At 39.9% G+C, this 17,096-nt stretch overlaps 3 protein-coding genes and 1 long non-coding RNA gene across 4 annotated transcripts; 2 read left to right on the forward strand and 2 right to left on the reverse strand.

Moving 5' to 3' along the window:
• The first annotated feature begins 38 nt into the window (after positions 1-38).
• Positions 39-790, forward strand: LOC131878177 (histone-lysine N-methyltransferase EHMT2-like). The gene is made up of 2 exons (XM_059224086.1): positions 39-120; positions 192-790. The coding sequence occupies exons 1-2, from the start codon at positions 39-41 to the stop codon at positions 773-775; spliced, it is 666 nt and encodes a 221-aa protein (XP_059080069.1). The 3' UTR covers positions 776-790.
• A 368-nt stretch (positions 791-1,158) lies between these two features.
• Positions 1,159-3,172, reverse strand: LOC131878178 (alanine--glyoxylate aminotransferase 2, mitochondrial-like). The gene is given in 6 exon segments (XM_059224087.1): positions 1,159-1,487; positions 1,961-2,192; positions 2,195-2,270; positions 2,337-2,579; positions 2,731-3,061; positions 3,119-3,172. Coding segments are annotated over 6 exon segments (942 nt in total). The 5' UTR covers positions 3,145-3,172; the 3' UTR covers positions 1,159-1,453.
• Positions 3,173-3,677: 505 nt separating this feature from the next.
• LOC131878151 (uncharacterized) lies at positions 3,678-4,236 on the reverse strand. The gene is made up of 2 exons (XR_009372959.1): positions 4,036-4,236; positions 3,678-3,951 (listed from the first exon to the last, which is right to left on the reverse strand). It is a non-coding gene; the product is annotated as an uncharacterized LOC131878151 (long non-coding RNA).
• A 10,115-nt stretch (positions 4,237-14,351) lies between these two features.
• Positions 14,352-15,168, forward strand: LOC131878150 (ankyrin repeat and SOCS box protein 2-like). The gene is made up of 2 exons (XM_059224048.1): positions 14,352-14,465; positions 14,538-15,168. Exons 1-2 carry the CDS (start codon positions 14,384-14,386, stop codon positions 15,047-15,049), a joined length of 594 nt encoding a protein of 197 aa, XP_059080031.1. The 5' UTR covers positions 14,352-14,383; the 3' UTR covers positions 15,050-15,168.
• Positions 15,169-17,096: the final 1,928 nt, after the last annotated feature.

A 17,096-nucleotide genomic window follows, 5' to 3' on the forward strand; every position in this document is an offset into this window, starting at 1 on the left:
CAATCTCATTCTTGACCAAAGGGAAGTCCAAAGCAGATATGGGAGACAAATCTGGATGGACACCATTGCATAGATGTTGTCAAGAGAAGCCACCCCTCCACCGACAAGAAGAAGACAACGGTACGTTATGTTTTTTTTTCCTGCAAAAGCATTGAACTTTATTTAATTCCTTGATGATCCAAACAATATAGAAGCTCCTGAAGAAAAACCAGAGGAACAGCCCAAATCCGACCAAAAAGAAGCCATTGCTCAAGAGGATGAAAAGCGAGCCAAGATCGCTGAAATGCTCCTCAATAACGGGGCAAAGGCGACAGCTGTGGAGCCGGCTGGTCAGCAGACTCCGTTGCATTTGTTGTGCATGAATGGCTACGCTCAGACAGCCAAGGTTCTTTTGGAGGCTGGAGAGGCAGATGTGAATGCTGTCAATAAGATAAGTCAGACGCCATTGATCTACGCTTGTATTGAGCGACATTTGGACACGGTCAAGATCATGGTTGAATTCAAGGCCGACTTGTCTCTCGGCGACAAGCTTCATTGGAATTGGACCCCATTGCACTATGCTGTCCTTCAAGATGATGTCGATATAGTGCAGTTCTTACTAGATTCTGGGGCTGATAAGGAGGCTAAAGATGAAGCTGGTCGATCAGCCCTTAATGTGGCAGATGAGCATCCAAAGAAAAAGTCAAGGCAATTCTGGCTTAGAGATTTTTGTCTAACATTTCTCGTGTTGATTGAGTATGCACATCTTCAAGCTTGTCAATTAACTTTGCGATGAAATATATATCATGCACAAAAGGGACAAAGCTACAATTACTATTGTTTTGAGAAACATTCAACAATATAAATTGACGTCCAAACCACAGTTACAAATACATGAAAGGCGTTTTCGAAACTATTATGTCAAGAAATGTTATATATTTATGCCTGTTTTTCCTTCATCAGTTAATTAAATCTGGGCAAGTGTAAGGTTGAAACTTGGGCTTATCATGGAATTCAAACGCCAACTAAAATGTTCCCGCGATGTTCCTGAAAAAAATCGGAGCATTACAGAGAGATCAATTTTCAAAGGGTCATACATCTGCAGTAAGCCACTACCGTAAATGAATGTTTCGTTGGCATAACAGGCGACAAGTAAAGTAAATAAAGACAAATAACAGCTCGGGAGTCAAAATCTCTATTTAATCATGGATACAATAGCTCAACCGGGCATTATTTTAAAAGGGACGTTTTCATTTCATTCCATTCTTATCCAAAGCAATCTTGAAAATCTCCAAAGCCACATTAACATCTTCCTTGGTGATGCACATTGGAGGCTTAATTCGGAAGACATTTCCATTTAATCCACCTTTGCCCAAAAGAACACCCATATTCTTGACATCCTCCCAGACAGCCATCATTTTTGCTCCGGCCAAAGGCTTACGGCTGTCTTTATCTTCAACCATTTCAATGCCAATCATGAGACCTTTTCCTCGAACGTCTCCGATGGTCTAGAAATAGAGGTTTATTTATTTACTTCGATTCCACTCAAAATATCCGTTATGGTGTAAATATAGTATTGGAACAATTAAACAGGTAGGATAATGGAGGAGATTGGTCAGATACTAAAGCTAAACAAAATACAAGAGGTTGAGAAAGTTGATAAGTAAAATAAGTGGCAGTAAAGAGATAGTAGAAAGTTATGAAACCCGTAAGCTAGATCATTAGAAACATTCTCGCATTTCCGAATTCTGAAGCATTGCAATTTTTTTATTTAAATTTGTCCGTGTTATTGCTTTATTCTAGTTTATTAGAGAGTGCCAATTTTCTTCATATCGTTCCTCAGTCCATATTTCACTTAACGGTCTCTTTTAAAATGCAATCTTGTATTAAGAGTTCCCTAATGTGAAAAAACGTGCAAGAGCAGGAAATTGTCCTTGTAAAACCAAACTTGCCCTTTGAATGAGTCAGTAATTACACCCACCTTATATTGGCTACGGAGATCCCCAGTTGCTTCAGGAAGTATGTGCCCACATTAGCAGAGTTCTCCTGGCACCTATCTTCCTTCAGAGCGTCCAGAACTGCGATTCCCACCGCAGAAGCCATTGGGTTCCCTCCAAATGTGTTGAAATGAATGGCTTGGGACATGACATCCGCAATCTCCTTTGTGGTCACGAGAGCAGCCATGGGGAATCCATTGCCAATGCCCTTGCCATGGTCACGATATCAGGAACTACGTCATGGCCCTGAAAGCCCCAAAAGTGCTCTCCGGTGCGACCAAAGCCAGTTTGAACCTGACCACATTGAGAGCTGATTTTTTTCTTCCCTTTTTTGATAAAACTGCTGCATTTTCAGCTTACCTCGTCGGAAATGCATACTCCTCCCAAATCGCGGACCTTTTGGAAGGCTTTCTTCAGGTAACCCTTTGGGTATTGAACTGTTCCACACAACCTTGGATAGACTCGGCGAAGAATCCACCCAAACTCTTGCCCTTGGGAATAGAATGTACCAGAACGTCGTTCCAATTGCTCCAAGTATTGCTCTGAGGCAAGGCACTGTCCTTGAGGACAATCACATGTGCGGTCAATGTCCACGGGGAATCTCTACAGTTCTTGCCGCCAAAAAATCCCCTTGTAGGATCTGGATTCATCACATGATGGATCCCAAATTGGTTGGAACTTTGTAACTCCAAGGGGTGTGATCGGTCAAACCCATAGTGTACGGACTCATTCCTAAGCAAGTAGAAAAATAGACTTGGCATGGGTGTGTGGTAGGGTCACTGCAGCTCTCAAGTTTACACGTGATAACTGTTTCGGAATGAGAGCAAGTCGAAATTGCCAGTGTAGAGCCTGGCCATGTACATGCCATATCATTCGCCTCGGAACCGCTGTTCACAAAGTAGACGTTGGTCAATGGTTCCGGGAGAGTTGCCACTAACCGTTCGGCGTATTCGTGGATCTTCGGTGGGAGATAGATGTTGGTTGTATGCCACAACGTATCAACTTGATCCTTCAAGGCCTGGTTGACCTTTGGATGGCAATGGCCCACACTGACGGTCACAATCCCTCCAAAGAGATCCAGATATCTGCAAATCAAGAAGGTCAACAAACCTATCAAAAGCGGCAAACTTTTTGGCTTTTACCGTTTTCCGGAATGGTCCAAAGCCATTGCATAGAATCCTTGCGTGATGTAGGCTGGGGTTTAAGTGAGTGGTAAGCGCCGGTTCAGCTTGGTTTTCGGGTCTGGGACACTTCATCCAGACTTGGAACATTCAAAGTTTCGGCTCTGTATCACATTTGGCAAAGCCGGTGCCGCTTGTTGATGCAGAATATTGGCATATTGGCGAAATTGAAGGCTTTCGACACTTTCATGTTGAGAGCCAAAGGTAGAATGGGATCCTGGTACAATGTGAGCACTCACATGAATCTTTTGGTTAATCGTTAGAATTGAGAACCTGTTTCTACACAATGAACAACGCTTGCTGATCAAGAATCCAGTTTTTGGTGGTGAGAGAGGTTCCCTTCCGAGGTTCTCTCTGAACTCAAAAACTATTGATGAAAGTCTAGCATGAAAAAATCAAGACAATGACTGCATTTTTTGGGCAACCGTACCCCTGCCAAAAAACAACGTTCAACTTGACTTTTTTCATTTTTTCCGACAGCTGTGGAAAATAACATGACAAGAAAGGAAAGCAATTGATATTGGAATTTACCATCTCATGATTTATTATCGTGTAATGAGTTAGAAGACATTTCATATCATGCTCCAATAATTCAGTACTGACTGTAGCCATATTGTGGCTCGGGCTGGTTTTGGTTGCGAGTTGTGTAAATGGGTTGATTTTGCATCCTAAAATCCTCGTTTTGTTATCTTTCTCTCTTCTTCATAGTGTCACGATTTACATACGGAGATGTGGGCCGGGATCCAAAGGTGTCTTGCCGCTCTTGAGGCGGGCAGAGAAATCATTGTGTCCATCTGGAAATCGGAAAGTTGTCCAAGAAATTTATCACCTACGGAACTTTAAGTGCCGTTGAATCACGCAGACTCGATTTTGATTACCTTCAGTCTGGCCAAGTCCTGCAGTTTGGTGAGATCGTTGAGCTCCAAGTAGAGGGAAAAAATACAGGCGCAGCTGAGTAGTGAGGATGTTAAATACTAGCCAAGCACATGAACATGACAATATTGTATGAAAATATCATGTCATTCACAATGGCTGCATATACCCAAGAAATGATCCGCCACGGTGTGAAGAATGCCATTACGTACAACCATCCTAGAAATAGAGCAATATGGTTATCTAATGGGTTGGTTTTTGTGGGGCTTTTTCAACCACTCGAAGGAATGCAATCCCTAGAATTATGGAAAAAGATGACAATTATGGAAAAGATGGAAAATTAGTCCATCTATTAACTTATAAACTTCAAATGATATTGATTAAACAACGAATCTGACTTGACAAATCAGGCCAGCCTTTTTGAACGCCAGGTTACAACAAATGCTAATAAAAAAAACTTCCGTCTTGGAGGAATCGACAGAATCATTCGCTCTATGCACACCAATAAAAATATCGAATAAGGCTAATAAAGGGACTTAAAAGGTTGATCTACACGTATTCTTGGGGCCAATGACGCTCAAGAGATCAAAAGAATTAAAGTATGAATTATTCAACCCACGTTTTAAAAACTTTTCCTTTTCTTAGTTGGATATGCTAAAGAAAATTTCTTATCTTGAAGGACTACAACAAATCTTTCATGGACAAAACCTGCTCCGATATGTTTTCTTCCATTATCTTACAGTGGGATGTTTTAATGATGTCGAACCAAAGGTCATTGAGCTGAATTTCATTTCATTCAACGCCAAATAACGTTGTCAAATTCCTCTTTTTTATGTAGTAATACAATCTCAAATTAGGGCCACAAATCGTGACTAGTTTCGCAAAAGAATCTTTTACAGATTATATAAAGTCAATGAACATTGGATGCTTGCATGTTTGCTGTCAAAGGCATCAATGTTTTTTCTTCGGCTTTCATTGATGTGATGTGATTTGAAGACAGCATTTCTTTAAAAAATCCATGTCTACTAATTTTGAACGTGGAATTCGGTAACACGATTTTTTTTTCCTCATGAATTGAACCAAATGTAAAGCCATACATGTAGAACCTGCGGCTTTTACAGATTCTAAGACTGTCGTAAGCATTGATTGGAAGAACTGCTATTATAGTAAAGGAAATTGTCTTGAATTGTGTTTGAGCCCAAAACGACTGCAAGACAATTACGTATATTGCTCTTGGTTTTTAACGTGAGCAAATTTTGCCAATGATTGTTTGCTTTGACAAGATGCTATTATTTTACCTTTGAAAGCGTTTCTTGTTCCTTCCTCAAGGCGTCCAAAAAGCATTAACTCGTAACAAGTAGAGCAAAACAGCGCCAAGGAGGAAAAAGGCATGGGGTAACGACCAGTAGGTTTCTCACTAAAGGAACAGATTGTGGAACATGAACATCCATAACATCCAAACACATATTTGGGGCGGCCTGGATCCTTGGCCAACGATGTCCATACTTCATGAAAGGATCGGGACCATACAAGTTAATGAAGCATGAGCCAGGAGCCAGGAGCAGCGACCGGATAGTCGGAACATTCGCTTGCCTGACATTTTACCCTCGTCACGCTAACGTGCCTTTGATTGATATCTGCATTTTCCCTTTGATGGTTTTACTGGTCCATTTGCTTGCCTGCCATGAAACGCCCCTTACCATGAGGTTTCCAACATAGACAAAATCGAAACTGAATATGTAGTAGCCAGGTCCGGTGTGCTGGATTCTGGAGCGCTCTGAATGCAGTATAAGTCAAATCCCGTTGTGAACAGGGTCCAAACGCTCAGGAACTGAAATGGGAAAACAATGTACAGTATAGTTTTTGAGTTATCTCTGCAACATTTGCAACCAAGAAGGGCTTGAAACAATGCCATTCACGAAGATACTAATGAGACTACGGAGAAGGTTACTTTGCATGTTTCATTATGTTTTCATCCACTGCGTAGTATTCTTGTCATGCTCTAATAAACTAATCATTCAAATAAATGACTTCACACAACGAACAACGATCCAAAGATCATTACCAATGTGTAGAACCATGTGCCAGGACCCCGCTGAAGTCCGTATAGAACGCATATTGATCAGGGTTTCTTGTACACGGCAATGGAGCAGGTTGGTACCGCTCTTTCTCGATGTTCCACCTCGCAAGGTTCGAACCGTGGACCCATGGAGTACAAAAAACCTTGACCCACCCAAACTCGGGTGTTCCCTCCCCAGAGTGGACATATTCACTGTTTTTTCTAACCAAACCCAAATGACTTATGCCATGGAATCGGTTTGTTGCTGTGTTGATATATGTGGCAATAGGCATTTTCAGATCAAAATTGGACATGTTTTTGATCAAAATTCTAGATCAACCCTATTTTCAAGGTCTAGCCATATCCAACAACTCTAATTCCTTGGTGCATCAGAAATGAATATGAATTCAGAGTGAAATGGGAATGATACAGTTTCCACCTTAGGGCAGCTTTACACTACGATGGAAAACCAGGATTGTATCTGGTTGAGGATTGAAGTGAGACTAATGCTGGACGAGCCCAGTAGAGCACTCGAGTCTTTCACTGTACTGAAGTCGAACAAAAAGACTCATATTGTGAAAATTTGAACCAAAAATGAGATTTCTCACAAATCCGGACTTAAGTCTTTTAGAAAGGACACGGCTCGAGTCTGGACTCGCCCCAGCGCTAGTCCGACTTCCATCCTCATACTGGATTCAATCCTGGTTTTCCATCCTAGTGTAAAAGCCGCCCTAACATTGCTTTAACGGGTCGGAATTGAAATACAATGATAGAAGTGGTTAGGAAGTCCGCAAAAAAACATTTTTAGGGCTAACCTGATCCGTCAACTTTGATAGGTAATAGATCATACATCATATCAACACTATGAAGTTGAATAAGAATTTGATTCCCTCATCTTGAATTTGTAGGAGATGCATTCCAGAAGCGGTAAGGAGTCCGCAAAAAGAAAGGAACAAACACATTGTTCTTCTAGACGGGTTTAATAGTGCTGACAGACTTTTAGCTTTATTTTAGCTATTCGATTTTACCTATGAATGAGCCTTCTTCCAGCGTGATTCTCAGCAATGGTTGCTCTCTCCCTGTAGGGCTGGGATAAGAACGCAGGATAAACCATAACATGTTCCGATTATGATGGCACCCGATCCTGCAGATAGCCCACTATCCACTAGAAATTAGAATCATTGTGATGTGGAATAGATTTTGTTGAGCAACGTACACCCTAGTTTTACGTACTTGTGGAAGAACACTTGGTTTGTTTGACATTCTTGAACAGTCCACACGTAATTGATTGACCATATCTTGTTCTTCTTGAGTTTTTGTACGTCAAGAATTATTTGCAAACACTTACTCGTAGCACGTCTTTTTGTGGAAACTGAAGACATTTTCAGTCCCATCAAGTGTCTGGGTCGCTTATCAGAATTTCTGGTAGTTGGCATCCTATGATAGTACTCATATATTTGGCGCTTACTTTTCATATTGATCAACTGTTTTTGGCCGGTAGTACGAAGAGTGGGAAAAGTTAAAAATTGCAAAAAATAAATTAGACTTTGAATTTAAAAATCATAGAGAGGCGTTCATTTTATGCAAAAACACATTCAAAATTTTAAAGATTCTCTCTTTTGAACAGAAGTCCTCGGTTCGACATTCCTTCTTAACATATTTTTTTTCAGGAAACTTTTAGACACTAAAACCACAGACTGGAAACCATTCAGATACCTCACGATGACACTGTCTTACCTTTCGAAAAAATTGATAATGAGATGGTCAGCTTTGTGCGGGGTGGTTCTTCCTGCATGGAGGTCGCATTTAACTGGAGATCTCTCCAATAGGAGTGCTTGTTTCATAATGAGACATCTCGCGGCAAAAAAAACGAAAGACCGCGTTAGCAAATCCTCGCTTACGTTTGTTCTTGTGTCGTTTCGTTGCAACGAAAGAGAATTAACAACTCTAGACAACAATTGATGTTAACGCTTGAACAATGTTGTTTTCCATTTTTGCAAGCTCTATCCTGAACAAGTTATCAAACAAAAAAACGTGACAAATTTGAATGAAACATTCAGCAACATCAAAAATCCAAAAAGAGCTGGATTACTGATACTATCAAAAAAATATTCACAGAAGGATGTTACTAGAGTTATTTTCTTCCCAAGATATCACATTCGAAATGGCATGTTGGGAAAACATTAGCTAGCCTCAAAATATCACCCTGATTATTCTCTCATCAAACTAAGGCAATCTTTTTGATTGATAATAACTCATTACTTGAAAATTAACTATTGCCTTTACTTTCCAAGCTTTCTGGTACCCTTCATTTAATTTTGATAATAATTGATCCCATTACTTCTATTGATGCTTCTATAAGGTGATACACTGTAACAACAATGCAATAAAGGTTGTTTGTTGCTTGAACAGCTCATACATTATGTTTGATGGTATAGAAAATTGGTTGAGAAGTTGGACTAGATTCCTTGGAAAAAAAATCAATTCAGTTATTTCTATTGGCGGCATTACTATTAACTGTTAATCAGAACTCTGATCACTAAAGACACTGAAAATATTCCACTGCCTTCTGGTGAATATAAAATAATATATTCTTTAAAAAGGCAAATATTAAAAATATAATTAAGAACTTCAAATTATTGCATTCAAAGATGTTATAAATTGCCATTATCTTTTAAATCAATAGCAAGTGTGAAATTAGAGGCTCTGTACACCACTGAGTTATTATGAGTCATGTTCAATTTGATCCAAAACAGTGTTACTAAATAATCATGTTTACAATGCTTTATCTAATGAATTTGCCAACTATCAATAACCTACTGAAGTTGAATGGCCAGTTGTGTTGAAAAGAGGCTGTACCAAATGGGTTATTTTCTTTCTACTTATATTTTGTGTATTTGTGTGACAAAATCTCAAATCAAGTGTTGCAAACTCTACTAAAGCCAATATTCCAACTTCTTAGAATGCATCATTAACCCCAAGGTCTAAATTTCAGATGCCACAAACTATTAACACTCTGTTATAAATTGTTTGAAGACTAATTAGAAAAGAGTGGTTTTCATATTTTGCACTAATAAGACGTAGCCAAGATTGGATAAATGCAATGCTAAGTTGACAAACATGTTCATTAACAAGTTAAGTTCAGGATTGCAACAAAAAACGCCACCACTGGAGGCAGGGCTGAGTTTTCTAAGCAAAATGAGCGTAATAAATGACTTGTCGAAGTATTAAAGTGCAGCAAATCTACTAAGAAGCATTATTTATGTTCTTTGGTACAAAAATTTGACAGAACAATGTCCAATTTTAGGATTAATAGACACCGAAACTGTTATTGTTTCGGAAATTTGGTCAAAACAGCCTGAATGTTTTAAAAAGGCCCCAAAATGACAAGATATTGAAACTTCACTCTAAGAAAGTCTCTACTCATCACTCTTACTTTACAGTCTCGTATAAACTCAAATCATTCATGATAAGTTTAATCACTTTTGTTTATATCTGTCTTCACATGATTTCAAAATGATTGAATGAAACAAAAAAAGTCATGGTTCTTCCCTACTAACGTTCTTTTTCGTTTTGGCCGCTAGAGTTTGGTTAACTCCTACTTCGCAATCCTTACTATCGTCGGCAATCCAGTAGCCTTTGATCTCATTATGAAATGGGGCCAAAACGATAATTAAGGTCTTACATTGGATCGCTTTTCACCCTCCATCCTTTCAAAGAAGGCTACTGCTGATCATTTCCAGCCATTACTCTCCAGTTTCACGTATTGAATTGTTTGTAATTCAAGATGATTGACATTGAATTCCAGTATTTTTTCGCTCTTTAGTTCTTAAAACGTCTATGATTCACCTTCAAAGGAGTGCTTGGATGTTTCTGACAACTACTGACATCAAAAATATTTTGGAACTATTAAACTAATTCTTGTCATTCGTAATTTTTATTCGCACAAGCCAAATATCTTGTTCGTACGTCTATTATCACCCGTTTAGCTCAACTAAACTTGGATAGGTAAAAACTCAACCGTAGAAAAAAACCGGGTTTACAAGACTTCTTCTACCTAGAGGTAAAATTTGTCATATACATGTCTATGGCGAGTGAATCGGCGTGGCTTGGATAGAGTGACTATTCTGGTCGGGAGGTTAAGTTCAATGGTTCTAAAATTTTGCTTGAAACTATTGGGTGCATTTGGTGCGTCTAATGTGTCCAGTGTGCGCAGTCGTCCATGTCCTTGTGACCCTGGTACTCAATAGATAAACAAAATGCTGGGCTACAATGCGTGTGAGTAAATCGTGGACAAATGAGTCGATGACAAACAAGCGCAATTTGCTTAAGATCTAACTGGGGTGCTATAAATAATTGATAATGATCTAGGCAGCAGAATTTCCTCTCGGGGATGTTGCTCTCTATTCATCAAAGATCTCTGGTTGCTGAGCTAGGCCTTGCCAAAATTCAAACTCTTTGACCTCTTCCACGATCATGAGGATGCAGTTCCTTGGTGAAAGGAGAACACGTTCATGTTGAAATTTGCGAGGTTCTACAGCAATCCCTTATGGATTGAAAGCCACTAATTTCTTTCCAATTGTGTCCGTATTGACTTCAGGAGGTCCATGAACTTTTTGAACGGTTGGATTTTGGTTTGGCGACAGTTCGACTCATTTTCAGGGCAGTAGTAACAAAATTAGTTATTCGTTCTTTTTTTTCAAAAAAGAACGGTCATCACATTACATCTTAAAGCGCTGTGCAACAGCCCAAAAGACCAAAAAATACCCGTGGCTATGAAGCATTTGATTTTTCGTTTCTCTCTCGCCGACTGAGAACATTTTTAAGCTTGTAGACAATTTTGACAGAAGTTTTCATTTTTTATATTACCATATATCCTACATTGACTAATCCTACTTTACATAACCTTCATTCATGATTGGAAGCAAATAGTAAAGGTCAAAGGGTCACATCGCGACTTATATGCTGTCAAGTCAGGGTCCGGTAGGGCTCAATTCTAGGGCCTTTCTTTTTATAGTATTCATTACCCCCTCTCAAAAGCTTAGAATTACTGCCAGTCTCTAAAGCGTTTCCAATGTGCGATTGAATATATTGCACGTGTAAGTCCAGAAATTTTATGACGATGCTAGCTCTGTTCAAACCGATTGTTCAGCCACATCTTGAATATGCTTCACTCATTTGTGCTCTAATGAGTTCAGCAGGTTTGCAAAAGTCGAACAAGTCTGTGGCAAGCGTATGCTCACCAGGTGATAGCTCATCTGTGATATGTATAAATAGCTAGGAACTCAATGGAATAGACCAGCAACTACCATCTCATGACTCATTGACATGGCGACCAAAGGTTTCACTAGGACATCACAGTAATGAGAGAGGTCTCGTATTGGGAGAGACTAAAAAAATTTAGTTGTACAGTATTAAGAGAAGGTACGAAAGGTTTCTGACACTGTACGTCTTTCAAATGCATCCATTTGTCTTTGGCCCAATCCAGGATTTGGTTGTCAATATGTAGTGACTGTTTAGGCTTAATGTGCGTTTTCAGAGCATTTTTAAGCCCTTGAGAATCCAGGCTAGCTTGAGCAATGAAGTCGACCTTTCTCTTTTTCAGGCTCCCTCATTGCCTTAAAGTAAAGTGGTTAAGTGAGCACATTGAATCCTTGATTTTGTAGGTTTATCATATTTACAACTTTTATCAGCTCACAGCAATTGTTATTGAGCAGCGGATCCTTGGCGTGGTTCTTGTACCTTTCTGCCCAGATTATGATTTATTCAGCTCGGTAAATCTCCATAGCGTGATTATGATTCTGCGACCACTACGGAGTTACCCTGGAGGGGCAAGGACAGATCCAAAAAGCCGGTTTGGTCGGTCAATGACACTGTTGATGTTTTTCCCATTGATATCTACGTCGAACGTCTTGAGAGTAGGTCTCATAATACGATATAGTCTCTCGTACGGGCGGCTCTCAGGCCAAACTAACTTTGTCGCATCCCTAGCCATACAACGGGCAAGGCGACAAGGCAGGTGGGCACCAAAGATGATTGGAATACCGCATATTGTGGTAATGATGTATAGGTGCCACATCCTACCCAGGACATCTGACAAGGCTCCCAGAACGCAAAGGCTTGTTCCACATAACAGCTGAGCTGGAGGATGTTATTAATCATCCTTTGGAGCACAACGATGCCAAAAAATACCCGTGAAAATGATGAATCCATTACAACCCGCCAATCTAGGGCTTTAGGGCCTCCTTTAGTTGTCTATGGACCGCTCGATGAGTCCATTGGACTGAGGATTGGTAGGAAGTGATGCGATGAAGTTTGGTACCTAACATCTTGGACAGTTCGCCCCCACAGAGCTGACGTGAACTAACGCCCCGGTCTGTCACTATGGACCTAGCACAAGGCGGTCATCACTGTTGGCCAACGCAAAAGCTAATGGTTTGTTATCGATCAACGAAAAGTAGTTCCTGACCCTCACAAAATGTCGGTAGTCAAGACCGCTAAATAGATGGCCAGCAAATTCAAAAAGTAGTTGAGTTCCGCCGGACGTAATTTGAGAGCCGTCACGTAAGGTACGGAAAAAGTCAACCTTCCCATATCACAATTCAGAGCCTTCTACCTTTCGATTAAAGTAGTCATGAGAGCAAATTGGTTCACCGATAAAATCCAGCTCACTTGTTGGTTGTATGCCTGTGGTTTTGGCCGTATGATGATTTCGTGACGAAAAAATAAAAGGTAGGCACTACCAACAGCAAATTGGCGTGAAATGTGCCATTGTTCCATCCACAGCGAGGGGCGAAAGGTCCTGACTTTCTGACTTCCCTTATTCCCTTTGAGAATGCACACATCAAGTACTCCTGAGCCGAGGACTGAGTGAATTACTTTGCTGATGGAGATAAAGAGCACCCAGTAATTGGCTTAGTTTTTCAGACCTATATTCGGGTCTCCGAGTATCACTCTAAGTAGGGCAGCAAACGTTTATGGGCGACTAGGCAAACAAATTGCTACCACCTCACAGTGCTAAAAATACCCTTTAAAGTTTTGATGGAAATTCCCAAGCACATCTTGGCATTTTTCTCCCTCAGAAAATCATGGAAACAATTTTGATTTTATTGCTTTATGGAATTTTAGTCCACATGAAAAAACTTACATACCTAAAAATATTATGAAAACTAAAATTTTCAAAAACCCTGCCCAATGTAAGTTTGAGCACATTTATTAAGCTCTTGAATATAAGTTATGATATCATCTATTTCACCGCTACTTAGTTACATCAGATTTAGTGGTCCCAATTTCATCGGTTTTTACCCCAAAGTGCCCCGGTTATATGTTAATTCAATTTCCCAAGAATTAATATCGATTTTCAATATCACAAAACACAAAGATTATTTTTCCTTTCATTGCATAGTCTCACAACAGATAAAAATGCTATATAATGTCACTTAAAAACACACTAAAAGTGCAATCTTTGAAAATGTGTTTTACAACCATCATGTGTACAGGTGAGCCACTTCAATCGATCACTCGCATTATTCACACTTAAATTAAATATTGCGCTACAACGGCGCATTTGCGCCACCTGGTGCATAAAAAACGTTGTAGAGAATTTTCTTACCTTTCATATGAGTATAATTAGGGTCTCGATACAACCTCGTTTGCCGCGACGACCATATCCAACCTTGGACGGAATCTTGAACATACACGGCGCACATATTCGGCCTACAGACTGCGCCAGGCGGCGTCGATGCGCCGGCGTAAGGGTTTCAATGTTTGGCGCAGACTCTTGGCAAGCTACGCTTTTGGTTTTATTCCATGTGGAGTTGATCAAGAGGGTTCAGGTCAGGTGATGAAGGTGGCCATAAGTCCTTTTCCCAGAAGCACCAGTTGTCTTGGCGCAATGCTTCTTGCACCAAATTTGATTGCATGCGCGGGGCACCACCTTGCTACCATACCCAAGTGCCAGGCTGATAATTGGCATCAATCCACGGCTTCACTTCTGACCCAAAAAGCGCCAAATACGCCTCCCCATTGATCTTTATGCCAGGACGAACCCAAATTGAAGGGCCAACTTTTCCATCTGAAGCAACAATACCCAGAAACATTGCGCCAGCGGCGCTTTGTTTTTTTAGCCATATTACAAAGGTCGTCTGGCGCATCACTTTGTTCACCTTGGCGCAATATTACCTTGTCATTATTGTGACACTGTGGAGTAAGAAGCTTCAGTGATGTCCTTGTTCTCACTTGGAACACGCCCTTTGCGCCATCTACTTCTGACCAAAGGGAAGTCCAAAGCAGATATGGGAGACAAATCTGGATGGACACCATTGCATAGATGTTGTCAAGAGAAGCCACCCTCCACCGACAAGAAGGAAGACAACGGTACGTTATGTTTTTTTTTCCTGCAAAAGCATTGAACTTTATTTAATTCCTTGATGATCCAAAACAATATAGAAGCTTCTGAAGAAAAACCAGAGGAACAGCCCAAATCCGACCAAAAAGAAGCCATTGCTCAAGAGGATGAAAAGCGAGCCAAGATCGCTGAAATGCTCCTCAATAACGGGGCAAAGGCGACAGCTGTGGAGCCGGCTGGTCAGCAGACTCCGTTGCATTTGTGTGGCATGAATGGCTACGCTCAGACAGCCAAGGTTCTTTTGGAGGCTGGAGAGGCAGATGTGAATGCTGTCAATAAGATAAGTCAGACGCCATTGATCTACGCTTGTATTGAGCGACATTTGGACACGGTCAAGATCATGGTTGAATTCAAGGCCGACTTGTCTCTCGGCGACAAGCTTCATTGGAATTGGACCCCATTGCACTATGCTGTCCTTCAAGATGATGTCGATATAGTGCAGTTCTTACTAGATTCTGGGGCTGATAAGGAGGCTAAAGATGAAGCTGGTCGATCAGCCCTTAATGTGGCAGATGAGCATGCTAAAGAAAAAGTCAAGGCAATTCTGGCTTAGAGATTTTTGTCTAACATTTCTCTGTGTGATTGAGTATGCACATCTTCAAGCTTGTCAATTAACTTTGCGATGAAATATATATCATGCACAAAAGGGACAAAGTTACAATTACTATTGTTTTGAGAAACATTCAACAATATAAATTGACGGTCCAAACCACAGTTACAAATACATGAAAGGCGTTTTCGAAACTATTATGTCAAGAAATGTTATATATTTATGCCTGTTTTTCCTTCATCAGTTAATTAAATCTGGGCAAGTGTAAGGTTGAAACTTGGGCTTATCATGGAATTCAAACGCCAACTAAAATGTTCCCGCGATGTTCCTGAAAAAAATCGGAGCATTACAGAGAGATCAATTTGTTTGTTTGAAATGTAACACCGAGCTTGGAATGAAAATGTTGTTTCAAGTTGTTGTATCTCTTCTTTCAACCTGACTTCACTTCGCTTCACAACAGGTAGTTTTCTCGAGAAACCAAGGAAGACGTCGGCACTATCGCCTATGGACTATAGTCGCTCTAATAGCTTGTACCCAGTGCAACATATAGAGGCATCTCACGCACTCACTCACGTAGATATATATGCACACGGTACTTCAAATATTGCATCTACTTCCGATGGAAATATCCAAATTCATCTTAACATTTTTTTTACTTTTTCTTTCTTTGACTTCATTGCATGATGTATTTATGTTTCAGACTAAAATTGCCAATGCCTAAAAGTGTATGTTGCATTCTCACTTCTTTGAATTGACGCTTTTAATCTGTAATTTTTTTTTCAATGTTAAAATCTGTGTATGTTTGTTTCATTTTGAAAATCATGTATTGTTAAATGAAATTACTTCTCTTGCTTATCGTTTTTAATGATGAAGGAATGACAACATGTATTTGGGGCGATTTCGTGCAAAATCGACATGGTATTTTAAGCACCGTGTGTAAGTACCCGAGCTCGCGAGTGATTGTGTGGAGTGCATGGATGATCGGAGGGGCTCCGTTGCCGCGCTCACTCTTGAATTCAACGCTGAGTCTCAGGTTGCCATTCTTTCCTTGCTTCGTTCTTTCATTTACTGAAAGACTCGAATGGTCTCGATATGGGTACTTGAGTCCTCAAAAGAAATCGTTAGCGATATGTCGGTCGATCCATATCAAATTCTGTAAATGGTTCACTTCAAAATGTACAGATCGCTACTTTGAGCACTGATTGTTCAGAACTGTAGTTAGGAGTGTTGATGTATTCAATAGCTCGATTCCTTATAGCTCAGCAGTGCATTTTCCGTACCGCAAAATAAAAAATGCAAATTCAATGTTTGGCGAAAATTGTCCCAAAATCATAAAATCATCTATAATTTCTTAAAAAGCTTAATTAAACGGTCTCATTTACGTGAAATGTAAGCCAGTAAGGAGGCGGTACTTTATTCAATAACACTTCAGTGACCTTGTCATTTTGTCGTACAGGCAACATACATACATTGACCATAAATTGATAGAATTCGATGAATTGTTAGTAATGTTAGAATGTTAAGCGAATCGGATTTCTTTCCTTTTATGGATCTCATTAAAGAACAAAAAAACACCCCGTTTTACTTTTCTTTGAAGAACGTGTTCGCAGTCTGGGACTCATATAGAGCAGAAGAGCTCGTTGGTGCTTTTGTAGGAAACATGAACAGAAACCACTTTCATTTGTAGAACCCTACGAGTATATAAGTATTTAGAGCTCTGTCTTTTGATTCGTTCAATCAAATTTAAAGATTTTTTGAAAAGGAAAGCTTTCTACATAATATCTCGGCCAAATTGTTTTATAACATGTTTTCTCCTTGACTTTTCACACTATAAATGGAACAAGGCCCTGTCGTTCTTTTATAAGAAGGTCATCTATGAAAAACCATCACTCTCAACACCCTAGTATGCAATGCTTACAACTTTACCTATGTAAAGCCGTTTTTGCCATATGTTCAATACGGATTCAGGCTTTCCAAAATGATTAATCAACTTATACTGATGAAAGTGCTTGCATGAAGTTCGCATTGTGTAAAAAAAAGGAACATGTTT

Source organism: Tigriopus californicus, chromosome 3 (genome assembly GCF_007210705.1).
Source record: "Tigriopus californicus strain San Diego chromosome 3, Tcal_SD_v2.1, whole genome shotgun sequence".
Lineage (NCBI taxonomy): Eukaryota > Metazoa > Arthropoda > Copepoda > Harpacticoida > Harpacticidae > Tigriopus > Tigriopus californicus.